The 16,136-nt window shown below is 38.9% G+C and overlaps 1 protein-coding gene and 1 non-coding gene across 2 annotated transcripts in view; one reads left to right on the top strand and one right to left on the bottom strand.

Annotated features, from left to right (window-relative positions):
- The window catches only part of MYO3A (myosin IIIA), a 173,339-nt gene that overhangs the window by 109,934 nt on the left and 47,269 nt on the right, over positions 1 to 16,136 (bottom strand). Inside the window, exons 6-9 of the mRNA XM_020911656.2 lie at positions 14,252 to 14,328; positions 8,362 to 8,507; positions 5,054 to 5,119; positions 518 to 673 (exon numbers count right to left, since the gene is read on the bottom strand). Coding sequence (XP_020767315.2) covers positions 518 to 673; positions 5,054 to 5,119; positions 8,362 to 8,507; positions 14,252 to 14,328 — 445 coding nt within the window. The remainder of the gene's footprint in view (positions 1 to 517; positions 674 to 5,053; positions 5,120 to 8,361; positions 8,508 to 14,251; positions 14,329 to 16,136) is intronic.
- Positions 2,021 to 2,127, top strand: LOC139036882 (U6 spliceosomal RNA). Its single transcript, XR_011489736.1, has one exon. It is a non-coding gene; the product is annotated as a U6 spliceosomal RNA (small nuclear RNA).

Genomic DNA, 16,136 nt, shown 5'->3' with positions numbered 1-16,136 from the left:
ATACTTCTATGTATCTTCTAAACTTCCTAAAATAAACATATATACTATCTATAAGCAGTAAAAATAGTTGATATTATGAAAACTGTACATAATAGATCATTAAAAATGATTTTTAAATATAATTCAACTAGGGAAAATAATGCCAAAAATAATAGTGTCAAATATTTCAAGTGCTATGGTCATTTTAAAATCTCAAATCTAAGGTATCTTACTTCACAGAAGAGGAGAAAAATACAAGAAAATACAAGCCAATACTAATCACCTACTGAAGTTTACATTCTTTGTTATGAAGAAGTTGTTTAAGAAATGCTTCCAGTAATGTTACCGATATCAGGATGCAACTCAACTTGAGACATTCACTTCATGCAAATAGCACCTTATCTCCAAACCACAACCAGGGAATCGAAATAATTAAACCAGGGAGTTCTTTCCTCACCTTAACAACCATTGCATTATAAAGCTGTCAGACTCTTTAGATGATCTTTGGACTTTTAGAGTCAAAATATTATTTGATTACCTGGCCTTTTCTGTGCCTCCCGTGCACTGATAAATGCCAATGAATTCTGTGAGTTGTTTTTGTAACACCGCATCTTTGCCTTCAACTTGAGTAATGAATGTATGCTGTAAAAGATCTGACACTGTTGGACGCTTTTCATAATCCTTAGTCAAACACCTGCACTGGCAAAAAGGAACATGCAATTATTAGATAAGTTAGAGTTTTGAATTTATTATTCACAGTCCTAAAAATTACTCTAACACAAAGGAATAATGTTCTTCATTGATGCTCAACCCAATAAACATATCTCAAAAAAATGTTAAAACTGAAATCTGAGGAATTAATGTCTGTGAAAGTGCACACATTTGTGGGCGATTATGCTGTAGTGAAACCAACTTTCAACTAAATTCTACTTTCCTTGCCTCCCAGCAAGCATTACTGCAGAGTGCTAATTGAACTCAGTCTCCACTGCCAAGTCTCTTTTAGCAAAAGATAAACAACAATGAAGTCATTACAGTTTTAATACTTATCTAAAATTACAACAAACTTTTCAGTCTCCCTTCATTAACGCTTTTGAAGTTTTCTCAATTGATTTGTTTCTTTCTACGTGACAAAACTACTAACCCGTGTGCAAGGGCTTATGCACTGAGGATGTTTAAATCCATGTCAGTGGATGGGTTTTGAGGTCCTACAGCACATGTACTAATGTGTATCACACCTCTTGATAGGATCAACCAGGAGAGAGCACCTGAAACAGCATCACAGGAGGAACCCTGGAACAAACATCGGATGTTTAATCATCTGTCTTCAGACATTGGAAAGAGGAGTTAAGACTAGTTTTCAGGGCAAGGAAACAAAAAGCCTGGGCTTGATGGGTAGAATTAAAAGAGAGAGAGATTTCTGGTCCATACAAGGGCGAACTTTTTGACAGAAGATGGAATGGGCAGCATTGAGAAGTAAGATTATTTTTATCAGGGGATTATGATTGGCTTCTTAGTGTACCATGTTCAAGAAGGATTCATGCTCTGCATACTCTCTCAATCTTGAAATATTTGACGATGTATGGTTATGAGGAAACTGGTCAGAGTGGGGCTGTCATTTGAGGATAGAAAAAAACAAAAAGGAAGCCAAGCCTGACCTGAGCCATGCCACTTCTTATCTGTATTGTTAATCCTTCTGGTATAAGAATTTGGCAACTTATTCTGCTGGAATTAACTAAACAGATACTGGCTTCCAAGATGGTGTGAGTGGTAAAGAACCCACCTGCTAATACAGGAGATGCCTGAGACAAGGATTCGATCCCTAGGTCAGGAAGATCCCCTGGAGGAGGGCATGGCAACCCACTCAGTATTCTTGCCTGGAGAATCGCCATGGACAGAGGAGTCTAGTGGGCTACAGCCCACAGGGTTGCAAACAGTCAGACACTAGCAACTTAGCTTACAAACACAAAGAGATGCTACCCAGGGGTGCTAAAAGATGCTAAAGAATAAGGATGACAATGTCTCAAAATAAGAGGATGTGCTAGTGCTTGCTTCGGCAGCACATATACTAAAATTGGAACGATACAGAGAAGATTAGCATGGCCCCTGCGCAAGGATGACACGCAAATTCGTGAAGGGTTCCATATTTTTTAAGGTGAAAAGACAGCCCACAGATTGGGAGAAAATAATAGAAAATGAAGCAACAGACAAAGGATTAATCTCAAAAATATACAAGCAACTCCTGAAGCTCAATTCCAGAAAAATAAGTGACCTAATCAAAAAATGGGCCAAAGAACTAAACAGACATTTCTCCGAAGAAGACGAACAGATGGCTAACAAACACATGAAAAGATGCTCAACATCACTCATTATCAGAGAAATGCAAATCAAAACCACAATGAGGTACCATTACACGCCAGTCAGGATGGCTGCTATCCAAAAGTCTACAAGCAATAAATGCTGGAGAGGGTGTGGAGAAAAGGGAACCCTCTTACACTGTTGGTGGGAATGCAAACTAGTACAGCCACTATGGAGAACAGTGTGGAGATTTCTTAAAAAACTGGAAATAGAACTGCCATATGACCCAGCAATCCCACTTCTGGGCACACACACCAAGGAAATCAGATCTGAAAGAGACACGTGCACCCCAATGTTCATCGCAGCACTGTTTATAATAGCCAGGACATGGAAGTAACCTAGATGCCCATCAGCAGACAAATGGATAAGAAAGCTGTGGTACATGTATACCATGGAACATTACTCAGCCATTAAAAAGAATTCATTTGAATCAGTTCTAATGAGACGGACGAAGCTGGAGCCCATTATACAGAGTGAAGTAAGCCAGAAAGATAAAGACCATTACAGCATATTAACACATATATATGGAATTTAGAAAGATGGTAATGATAACCCTATATGCAAAACAGAAAAAGAGACACAGATGTACAGAACAGACTTTTGCACTCTGTGGGAGAAGGCGAGGGTGGAATGTTTCGAGAGAACAGCATGTATATTATCTATAGTGAAACAGCTCACCAGCCCAGGTGGGATGCATGGGACAAGTGCTCGGGCCTGGTGCACTGGGAAGACCCAGAGGAATCGGGTGGAGAGGGAGGTGGGGGGGGAATCGGGATGGGGAATACATGTAACTCCATGGCTGATTCATGTCAATGTATGACAAAACCCACTGCAATGTTGTGAAGTAATTAGCCTCCAACTAATAAAAATAAATGGAAAAAAAAAGAGGATGTGCTATTAGTTTTCATTTACTTTAGCACAATGTGTCAATTTCTGCCACCTGCAACACTTGTATCTATGTACTGAGATTAATCACATTGGAGATTATTTTATTCACTAAAACCATAAACTGTTGTGTGCAGCCACTGGACTTAGAATGAAAAGTAAGGCATGTTTGGTGCCCTGGAGTTGTTTACTGTCTACTAAGGAAGCAAGATCTCTAAACAGAGAGTGAAATAAAAGAGGAAATGGAATTAGAGGAAGAGGAACCAAGGACAGGAAGAGCTTCCTGGGCAGAGACCTAACTGCCTGAAGGAAACGAGGAAATGCTTCTCAGAGGTGAAATTGTGTGGAATATATCAAAGTCACCAAGCTGCATTAATGATCCTCATGGAAGGATCTGCCCACATGAGTCATGACTACAAATCGTGCGGAACACTTCAAGAAAGTTACCGATTCTCCTATGAGGTCTATGGAATTCGACTGCAGTTCATTAAATATTATGCAGTGCATAGTACACATGTAGCAATGATTAGTTAAGTGAAAACTAAAAGAAAAAAACATTGCCAGTATTTCTTGTGTTTGCATAACCCTTAAATCAGACTCTTACCTTTATATAAACAAGCAGATATTCTTGGTATGAAAACCAGCAATTTCAATATGGACAAAGATGATTAGTTCCTCTACTTTTTGCCCTTTTTACATTTTCTAAGTGAAGTTTGACACATTCAAGCTTAATGACCCCTTCTCTCCCATTTAAAACCTTCAGTCATCCCTTCCCTTATTTTTTCAAGGTGAAGTCATGAGAAAGACTGTGAAAAAAATTTCATGGACAGATTTAGAAACAGCTGATGCATAGCCTTTACTCAGTTGTCTGGAGGCACTGCATTTATCCTAAATATCTGTCAAATTAAAAGTGAATATCAAATATCTAAGATTTTATCTGTATGATTATCTGACTTACCAAGTGCAATGAAAACTCCCTGGCTGTGATGAGAATTAGGGATGCAGATAACTGAAGGACTAAATAACTGGGTCATCATAACTAAATATGATGGGTAAGAAGGTGGGAGATGCTAAGGGCAAGACTGCAAAAGGCAGGTGGACAGAAGAACCCATTCACGGGTGATGCAATGTCTGCAGAAGCACAGTCATCGATAAGTGAATGAATGTGACCCTGAGAACATTATCGAAACAATAATAAGTTCACTGAACATTAAGAAGACACCACAAATGCTTGTTTTGATGAAGATCATGGGAACCGCTAGGGCTATTTAATAGATAAAGAGGAGAGTCAGAAGCTTGGAGGAATGGTTATAAAAGGCCCATCTCAAAGTCATAGCAGGATGGAATCTCTTTGACTCCTCTAAAAGACTCTAAGGACTCTCCTGGTGGTCCAATGGTTAAACTTTGTCATCAAATGCAGGGGGTGTGGGTTCAATCCCTGGTCGAGAAGCTAAGATCCCACATGCTTCTTGGCCAAAAAAAACAAAAAACAAAAAAAAAAAAACACAGAACAGAAGCAATATTATAATAAGTTCAATAAGGACTTTAAAAATGTGTGTCTGCTAAATCACTTCAGTCAGTGTCTGACTCTGTGCAACCCTATGGACTGTAGCTTGCCAGGCTTCTCTGTCCATGGGAATTCCAGGCAAGAATACTGGAGTGGGTTGCTATACCCTCCTCCAGGGAATCTTCCTGGCTCTGGGATCGTACCTGGGTATCTTAAGTCTCCTGCTTTGTCAGGTGGGTTCTTTACCACCAGTGCCACCTGGAATGGCCCACATCAAAATTTAAAAAAAAAAAAAAATAATAATGAAAAGACTCTATGGTTACTCACTTGCTGATGAAGTCATTGAATTCTGCTGACCATATGGCAGGTTGCCTCAGTTTTGGGGGTGGATTCCTAGAAAAATAAGATACAAGGTTTGGTACACACTGGCCAGGCAGGACAAAATTAAGAGGCAGGACTGGACAGACTAATGTATCACTGCATTCAATCCCTGGCAGATATAATCAGGCATTACCATCATTTTCCAATTCAAAGACAGATCAGTTCAGTTCAGTCACTCAGTCGCGTCCAACTCTTTGGACCCCATGAATCACAGCACGCCAGGTCTCCCTGTCCATTACCAACTCCCAGATAATTAGTTATTAATCATTCTTTATATGGAATGACAAGTTCCTTGCTTCTCCGAAAGCACATAATATACCCATTTTTTTTCCCAGCTGATCTTTCTTTCTTTCTTTGAAAGAACCTTCTTGCTTTGAACTGAGAGCCCTAGAGGAAAACATAAATACTTAGCTGGTTAGAAACAATGACTCCTGGGGAAAAGATTTTTAACTCTGAGTCCTACAGAAATCTCTGAGGGATATTCAGGAGACACAAAGGTGACCCGAAAGGAGGATTATTCAGAATATGCAGGAAACCTTAGCAAAGAGGCCTTTATAGAAGAGTGCCTTTATGACTTGTTCTGGTGTTACTTGGGTAGATGGCCAGAAACAAGATTACCAAAGTAAGGAACTGGAAAATATGATTGGCAATAAAGCTCTGAATGCCACTGCAAGATTCTGTTATTAATTCCTTTCATTTTAAGCTGAACAAATCTTTTCTTTTTTGTGATGTTCATGAACACAAAGGAACATCATCTGAAAATGGGGCTGATCTCTAACTGTAATCAAGCAACACTGATCAACCATGATAACCATGATAGTTGAATCTCCTGAAGTACCGCTTTATGTTAATTCCAACAGCTCTTTGTTTTCATTAGTGGAATGGAAATACTTTGTCTTCAGCTCTGCGTTACTCCTTAAATAGCTTAAAATGAAATTAATGTACAGTCTGTACAGGCTCATTAAAGAAATGTGCAGCTACTCATCCACTAGATCACACTGAAAGCTCATTTTACAATCCTTAGGACTATTTGAAGATTGCTGATTTGCACATTAAAAGAAGTAACTCTTTTCTCCAACAATTTTGCATGGCTTCTTGTTCTCCTGAAAAACTCTCTTTTAAGAGATTTACTGGTTTGCTTTGAGTACAGCAAGATTTTGATGATTTTAGAACATTCAGAACCAGGTAGCTTTACAGATCCTCTTTTTCCCCTAATTATTTCTTCAGTCTGTAATCTTAGAACTCTATTTTAAAGATATATTGGTGGTACAAGGAATAAGAAACAACTGAGATGGTACAGTTTCCAGAGGTACCTTGCTCACAGGTACCATATAGATCAACAGTAGCATCCCTCTTTCATGTGGTATCATCATTAAGAGTAATAACCCTAGGCTAACTATGTTCATTTAAACCATAATTTAAATAGCTCAGGAAAAACAGTGCTTCATCTCATATACAGAATGACAGCAGGAATTAGAATATACAGATTCTGTTGGTTTTCCTCACATTTAATGAAATGTCTTAGACTTGATACAGAGCAGGTTTTCTGCTCTTTTTCTGTAATCTCATTTCCCCACTTACTGTGCGTGCTGTCACTTCAGTCATGTCTGACTCTGTGCGACGCTATGGACCGCAGCCTGCCAGGCTCCTCTGTCTATGGGATTCTCCAGGCGAGAATACTGGAGTGGGTTGCCATGGCCTCCTCCAGAGATTTTCTGACTCAGATATTGAACCTGCATCTCTTACATCTCCTGCATTGGTAGGCAGGTTCTCTACGGCTAGTGCCACCTGGGAAGCTCCACTTATTAATAAGCAATTTATTTTACAAACAGTAAGACGTCAGAGATACATTGAAATTGTTATAGAAAGGATGATATATATTTAAGGTATTATAACTCAGTAAATACAGGCAGGACAGAAAATTACAAGGTAAAGTTAAAAACAAATTTGAATGCTTTACACTAATTTAATTCCATGCCAAATATTCCAAATAGATCTACTTGGAAATGAATAGGTCATACTGGCATTATTTCTTTCAGACTGGAACCACCCCTGACCAGGGCTTTTACATATGATTCAATGTTCTACAAGCATTAGGATCCCACAATTTATTTGTGTGGGAACAAATTTTAGCATATCTCACCTCTCCACGCCGGACCCATGTTCCCATACCCCTTCTCTGTGTATTTCATTAAAATTAAGATAGCAGGCAAAATCCATAAGAAAGTCTTTAGGATTTCCCTGGTCATATAGTGGATAAGAATCCACCTGCCAATACAAGGGACGTGAGTTTCATCCCTGGTCCAGGGAGGTTCCACATGCTGCAGAGCATCTAATGCATGTGCCGCAACTACTGAGTCCTCGAGCTGCAGCTATGGAAACCCACGTGCCCTAGAGCCCATGTTCCTCAACAGGAGAAGCCACCCCAATGAGAAACCTGAGCACCACAACTAGAGACTAGCCCCTGTTTTCTGCAATTAGAGAAAGTCCATGCACAGCAATGAATGCAACCAAAAAGAAAAAATAAATAATATTTTGAAAAAGTTTTTAAAAGATAATACCAATATAATAAAAATAGGCAGTCTTTTCATGTCAGTATTCTGAAATATCTAGGAACTAACCAAAACATATATAAAACAGTGTTTAATCAGTGATCAACAAGAGGGAAAATCTGACAACACACATGAAAGGGGAGGTGTCTACACAGCAAAGTGCCTCCTTAGCTCCAAAGAGATTATTTTTCTAAGCTTAACGTTTTATATTAGCATATTCAAAACACTAACATATTTTAAATCATTATTATTTTATCAAAAATTCTACTTCTAACTTTCTTAATACTGTCATTTTAGAGCTCTAAACACAGGGAAGTCTTAGCAAGTAATAAAAAATTATTAGATTGATAAGAGTGGAACAGAGCACATTACTGTTACATGGACTGTGGACCAGGAAGCCTCACTGACAAATCTGGGAGTGAATCAAGAGTGACAGGAAGTGTTGTTTTCCAAGCTCAAATCCTTGTTAAAGAAAAAAAAGACACACAATACCAAGAAAAAGCTCTTGTACTTAGACCAGGGAAAATAAAACTATGGTACAAAAAGAGTGTCTTAAAAGAAGCAGGATGATATTCCAGGCCACTCTGCTCCCAACCTGTGGAGATATATCTGGATATTTCCATGAAGAGCTTGACAAAGATTCTGTGGCTGGAGGAAAAGAGAAAACTGGCAGGTACTGGACCCATGTGAGAGCCCTCTGACCTGGGTATTTTGAAGAGTGCTCTCATGGGATGCAGGTCGGCTAATGGAGGGTCTCCATCCCCCAGCTCAATGGCCGTGATCCCCAGGGACCACGTGTCACATCTGGCATCATAAGTTGTATCCAGTTGCTGTTCACATGCAATCACCTAGGAGAAAATGAAAGAAAAAGGAAGTTTGCAACTTCAATAAGCACATAGGAAAATGCTTAGAATGATGTATAAGTGTTCAAATTGATGAGCTTTGAGAACTCCCAGCCAAGGCAGTAACATGGGAAAGTAAAACCTCAAATTATAATTAGTAGTGGTAGTTTTATTCTAAGAATGTAAAATCTTAGCAGAATTGAAAACAATAAGGGAAGAAGTCTATGGGGGAAAAAAAGTATTTTTGAAAATGCAAAACAGAAAGGGGAATGAAAAAGTGTACCTAATGGGAAGGGATGGGATCAAACATACAGCTTAAACTTGTGCAATGATAGTCATCTGATAAACATTTGATTAATAAATGGAGTCATTCATCTTGGCAAAGATAAAGAACACATCTTTAACAAAAATTGAAGGATACAAAGAAAAATAAGCTTGTGGGAAGCCTAGGTATATGACCTCCATCTTTTCTGACAACTTGAAGGCAGAAATGAGACAAGTGTGGAGAAATACAAAAAGGCTTATGCCATCAACAAGAGGAAAATAACTGGATAAAAATAAACATTATAAGATGTTAGCAGTTATCTGGGAGCATACTAGATAGTAAATCTTGTTGTTTAATCGCTCACTTGTGTCTGACTCTTTGCGACCCCATGGACTACAGCACACCAGGGTTCTTATCCTTTACTATCTCCCAGAGTTTGCTCAAACTCATGTCCATTGAGTTGGTGGTGCTGTCTAACCATCTCATCATCTGTCTCTCCCTTCTCCTGCCTTCAATCTCTCCCAGCATCAGGGTCTTTTCCAATGAGGTGGCTCTTCACATCAGGTGGCCAAAGTATTGGAGCTTCAGCTTCAGCATCAGTCCTTCCAATGAATATTTAGGGTTGATTTCCTTTAGGATTGACTGGTTTGATCTCCTTACTGTCCAAGGGACTCTGAAGAGTCTTCTCCAGCACCACAGTTCAAAAGCACTGATTCTTTGGCACTCAGCCTTCTTTATGGTCCAGTTCTCACATCCATACATGACTACTGGAAAAACCACAGCATTGACTATACGGACCTTTGTCGGCAAAGTGATGTCTCTGTTAAGCTACAATCAGATTTTTTAAGATTTCACTAATCACAGGATGTCACTGAAGAACAAGAAAGAAATTTCACATGTTGTGAATGCCAACTCACAAGATAAATAAAACATAATCTGGGGATGATGGCAGGTTAGACTTCATATCACTTAACTACAGTAATATGAAATGAGATGCAAAGTGAAAGAAATCTAAGATCCTGTCTGGAATAGCGTTTCACCTTTCTGACTCCACTTAACATCAAATTTAACACATTAAAACATCCCTATGTTGGTACAGTGGGTGAATTTATGTCCCAATCTACCCATGACATTCTTAGTTTATGCTCACTTCCCTAGACTCATTATAAATACCTTCCCGTTTCACTCTCCAAATTGTCCTGGCTTGTACAATAAGCTACATGGTCACCTATCACAGCCACTGTCTCCCCTTCACCATGAAACACACATACTCTGGGAAGGATGGCTTTACATAATCAACAAATGCTACCTTTGGTCTAGAATTTAACTGAAAAGGATGTCAAATCAAGAATGTCACTTTCTAACTTATAATTGGTTTAAAAACCTTGTTTACTTTGTTGTGTTCTAATTCTTAGAAATTAGACATGAATAACCTAGAGCTGGTATTTATCTGATGTCTTCATTAACTAGATAAGTTGATTATTCAAAACACATTCTTCAACAATTCTAGGTAAGTGGAAATTTACTGAAGTATTGCCAATCATTCAAAAGTTGGCAAATGCTTATTATGGAGAAATGACTATAATATGGACAAAATGTTAAACATATATTTACAGGATAATTTGAAAAGACCACAGTGAACCTTTCTCTTTTATATATTATTGGTTGGCCGAGCAGGAAAGCACTTTCAAATCATGTTTGTGCTACAGTAGGCTTACTAATAGTAAATAATGAATTATCAGTAAAATGACTGTCTAATAATTGCATAGTAAGGAGTATTAATTTTAATTATTGACTCATTTATTACTCTGATAGTTATATTTTAGATAAAAATATTAACTTTACTCATAGAGTGCTTCTAAGATCTACTAAACAAAATTGTTTTTACTAAATGACAAACAAAATATAATAATGGCTTTGTTACTATAAATTAATATATTAAAAATACAAAATTAGACTATTAATTATTTAATAGAAATCATATAGCTATATTATAGTATTTATTATAGTAATTATTCATATATGTAGATGAGATGTAAAGCTTGGTATTACAGCTAGATGTTATTAACTTCTCATTTTTAAATTTTTCACAAGCTTTTAAAACACTAATAATATATAGGAATTGAAGAAAAAACCCACATTTGAAATTCTTTTATTCAATTTTGTTTTTGCTTATATGACTATACAGTCTACACATATTTTAAAAGTTTCTTAAGATAATTTATCTTTTCTCCATATTTTACATTACACTTAAATTTTAACTTTTTTTGCAAGTAGTAATTGAATTAGTATTAAAATAGGAACAGAACACCAGGACTTAATCCTCCAGCAAATTTAATTCTATGATTTTGCAGTATTAATGTAGTATTTAAATTACTTCCCTTCCTGTCACTCCCCAGAAAGATGTAGGCAAATAGCAGAGTTTTTCCCAAAGATGGCAGAGTTTTCAAACATAAATGTTCTTTACTGATTAACATTAAAGTGACTGTGGAGAAAAGATGAAACTCTAGAAAACTTTTCCTCAACTATTTTAGCAGTTTTTCTACATCTTCCCACAGGTGATGCTCAAAAAAATCTTCCGAGGTGTGGTGTGGCTCTAAGCAGAGACACTCAACATAGGACCTACTATAAATACAGGTTAAAAGCCTGCATCTGATTTTAAATAAAGTCAAGGCTGTATATTGTCACCCTGCTTATTTAACTTATATGCAGAGTACATCATGTGAAATGCTGTACTGAATGAAGTACAAGCTGGAATCAGGACTGCGCGGAGAAATAATAATCTCAGATATGCAGATGACATCACCCTTACGGCAGAAAGCGAAGAGGAATTTAAACAGCTTCTTGATGAAAGTGAGAGAGGAGAGTGAAAAAGCTGGCTGAAAACTCAACATTCAAAATATGAAGATCACGGCATATGGTCCCACCACTTCATGGCAAATAGATGGGGAAAGAATGGAAAACAGTAAGAGACTTTACTTTCTTGGGCTCCAAAATCACTGCAGAGGGTGACTACAGCCATGAAATTAAAAGACGCTTGCTAGAAAAACAATGACAAACCTAGACAGCGTATTAAAAAGCAGAGATGATTATTTTGCCAACAAAGGTCCGTATACTCAAGGCTATGTTTTTTCCAGTAGTCATGTATGGATGTGAGAACTGGACAATAAAAAAGGTTAAGCACCAAAGAATTGATGCTTTTGAACTGTGGGGCTAGAGAAGACTCTTGAGAGTCCCGTGGACTGCAAGGAGATCCAACCCATCCATCCTAAAGGAGATCAGTCCTGGGTGATTATTGGTAGGACTGATTTTGAAGCTGAAACTCCAATACTTTGGCCACCTGATGTGAAGAACCACCTCATTGGAAAAGACCCTGATACTGGGAAAGACTGAAGGCAGAAGGAGAGCAGGATGACTGAAGATGAGATGGTTGGGTGATATCACTGACTCAGTGGACATGAGGTTAAGCAGACTCCGGGAGATGGTAAAAAGCAGATAAGCCTGGCATGTTGCAGTCCGTGGGGTAGCAAAGAGTCAGACAGGACTGAGCAACTGAACGACAAAAAAGGCACTTTTATATTTCTATCCAACTTAAAAACAAACTCTATCATTAACAGAGATATGTGCAACCTAGATGTCCACTGACAGAAGAATGAATAAAGAAGATGAGGTGCATATATACAATGGAATATGCTATGTACTATGTGTTAGGTCACTCAGTCACGTCCAACTCTTTGCAACCCCATGGACCGTGGCTGCCAGGAATCTCTGTCCATGGGAATCTCCAGGCAAGAATACTGGAGTGGGTTGCCATGCCCTCCTCCAGGGGATCTTCTGGACCCAGGAATCAAACACAGGTCTCCTGTGTCTCCTGCATTGTAGGCAGATTCTTTACCATGGAGATACCGGAGAAGCCCATGCAATGGAATATTAGCCATTAAAAGGAACAAAGTTGGGTCATCTGTAGAGATGTGATAGACCTAGGGTCTGTCACACACAGTGAAGTAAGTCAGAAAGATATTAATGCATATATGTGGAAGATAGAAAAGTGGTACAGATACACCTATTTTCAGGGCAGGAATAGAGATGCAGACTTAAGAGAAGGGACATGTGGACACAGCGGGGGAAATGTAAGGTGGGATGAATTGGGAGCTTGGGATTGACATGTACACTACTATGTACAAAATAAAATAACTAAGGAGAACCTATCATATAGTACAGGGAGCTCAGCTGGGCCCTCTGTGATGACCTAGAGGGTTGGGATGGGGAAGCGGGGGTTGGACGGAGGCTCAAGAGGGACGTGTGTGTATGTGTATACACACAGCTAATTCATTGCGTTGTACGGCAGGAGCGCGGCATTATAATGCAATTATACTCCAATAAAAAGTATATTTTATGAAAACGTAAGGTTATGAGTACAGTTCACCCCTGAGCAACACATGGGTAAAGGGGTCCAATCTCCTGACAGTTGAAAATCCACGTACTGCTATCTCTGCCTCAAAAACAGAGAAACTGATATATGACTCACCCAAGGGCAGGAAGCTGAAACAGTTTGGCTAGAACCAGGACTCAAACCCTGGTTCTTTTGAATCCACACACTGTGAGCTCTGATTAAATACAAACTTTTCCCCACACTTAGTTAATTTAAAGATCTGTAAAATGAGATTGGGGATTAGTAGATACAAACTATGTATAAAAGAAATAAACCACAAGATTTTACTGTATGCTGCTGCTGCTAAGTCGCTTCAGTCGTGTCCGACTCTGTGCGACCCCAGAGACGGCAGCCCACCAGGCTCCCCCGTCCCTGGGATTCTCCAGGCAAGAACACTGGAGTGGGTTGCCATTTCCTTCTCCAATACATAAAAGTGAAAAGTGAAAGTGAAGTCGCTCAGTCGTGCCCGACTCTTAGCGACCCCATGGACTGCAGCCCACCAGGCTCCTCCGTCCATGGGATTTTCCAGGCAAGAGTACTGGAGTGGGTTGCCACTGCCTCTCCAACTGTACAGCATGGGGAATTATACTCAATACCTTGTAATAACCTATAATGAAAAAGAATATGAAAAAGAACATATATGTGTATAACTGAATCACTTTGCTATATAGCAGAAACACAACATTGTATATCACCTATACTTCAATAAAAAAAGAAAAACTGTAAAATGAAATTACAGGTACTATATTTATTGACAAAAATTTGCAGGTAAGTGGACCTGCAATTCAAACCTGCGCTATTCCACTGTAGTTTCTCTCTACCTCATCTGACTTATTCATTCAGTCTTTCATGTATTCATATATTGGCTCACAGCCCATTTATCGTCTCCCATGTCACTCCTCACACACGCAAATATCTCACATAAAGACAACACAACTGACATTTTCTTCTAGTAGATTCTAACACACACATGGAGCTACAGCGTGCATGAAAACGAAACTCAGAAAGGACCAAACACGCCATGTGTCTCCCTCAAAGAAAACTCTATCCGACCTCAGGAGCCATCCAAAACGGCGTTCCTACAGATGTGTTCCGACGGTGCCAGGTGCTGGTGAGCTGAGCAGACACGCCTGGAAGGAAGAGACAAGACTTACTTTCTTGCATTCATTACTCAGGTTAAGATTTCAACTGCAATAAATCTGCTTACAAACAAATTTGATTCTCTTATAGCTGCCACTGGACTTGAACTTCACCTTAAGGCATCCAAACTCAGGATGTCTGCATAGCCAAGACAAACAATGGTCCTCCTATTTTCTATTTCTCGTATCCAAACCTATTCAAGCTTAAAGCCCCATGTCAAGCTTAAACTCCCCCATGCCGACTTCATCTGCTCCAGGTTATACTAATCTCTACAGCCTTGACTTTCTAGATTTTAAACTATTTGTATTGCATATTTCTGCACATGGTTGTAATCTGAATGGTAGGCTCCCTTTGCTCCTTCCTCTCACTACTAATGGAAGAAATGGAAACCCACTCCAGTATTCTTGCCTGGAGAATCCCAGGGACAGAGGAGACTGGTGGGCTGCCGTCTACAGGGTCGCACAGAGTCAGACACGACTGAAGCGACTTAGCAGCAGCAGCAGCCCACTACTAAATTCTAGTGAACTGGATTGTTTCATATGGTGGCATACACATAGCAGGTGACTTGTGAATGCAAACAAAATTATTTTCCACCTATCATCTTGGGACAAATCACACCTGATTGGAAGTTTCAAATAAATTATTGGGGTTGGCCAAAAAGTTCACTCAGGTTTTTCTGTAAGCTGTTATGAGAAAACCTGAATGAATTTTTGGCCAGTCCATCACATCTATTAATATTTAAACCAACAGCATCAATAGGATCAGTTATTTTCCTTTAGAGAGACTATACACAGAAAGATTACAATGAGGAGGTTTAATGAAACATTTCAATCTTGTCATCCCATTAATTCTACCTGGTTACATACAATCATAACTGGCTCTTAAGAAAATCCAGAGTATAGTCTCCCTCCTCCCAGCACATACTTGTGTTCCTCTGGCTGCACAATGCTTCTTCCCGTGACCTTACTCTGGACTTGATGTTGTTCAGTCACTCAGTCATGTCCGACACTTTGCGACCCCAAGGACTGCAGCACGCCAGGCTTCCCCGTCCTTCACTATTTCCTGGAGTTTGCTGAAACTCATGTCCACTGAGTCTTGATGCCATCCAACCATCTCATTCTGTCGCTCTCTTCTCCTTCTGTTAGTCCCAAATTGTGAACTTTAACTCCCTGACATCCTTGCTTTGAAAAGTACCTCCTGGGTCTCACATTTGTTTTAGGCTCTGGCTGTTTACCTTATAAGTCAGGTAGAACAAAGACACTAATTGAGGTTTAAAACTGGATATATCTGATACCTCCAAGATCAAGTATCAAATTTAAAGGTCATGAAAATTCAAAGGTCATAGTCAGTCCAAAAAGCATTTCACCGGTGGAAATATACTTGAGCTAAGGGCTAAGCAGTACGTTTTGGTTCTACATTAATTCTGTCCCTCAACGACTTCCTCCATGGATGTAGTAAGTGGGATCTTGTCCTAAATGGGATATGTATCTAAGCCTTCAAATTTTGCCTTTAAAAATTTTATTATTTGACAGAAAAAATATCCTCATGAAATTGTTTCTGAAATTCAGAGAAGATGAAGTAATCTGAGATTGAAGGTTTTCTTGAATATTTCTAACAGATGATCTGAAGAAAGGGAATAAGCACTTAACACACGTGTCTCCAAAATGCACATTTCTCCCCAAGTATTTTAGCTTCCAGAAAAATTAAACGTTAATCTAAACATTTCATCTTGTCTTTTCCTATGAATTAAATGCAGAAATAACTAAGCTTGACTTTTATGACAATATCCAAGCACAGT

Source organism: Odocoileus virginianus, chromosome 9 (genome assembly GCF_023699985.2).
Source record: "Odocoileus virginianus isolate 20LAN1187 ecotype Illinois chromosome 9, Ovbor_1.2, whole genome shotgun sequence".
NCBI classification, from domain to species: Eukaryota; Metazoa; Chordata; class Mammalia; order Artiodactyla; family Cervidae; genus Odocoileus; species Odocoileus virginianus.
This window is presented reverse-complemented; position numbering and strand designations above follow the sequence as displayed.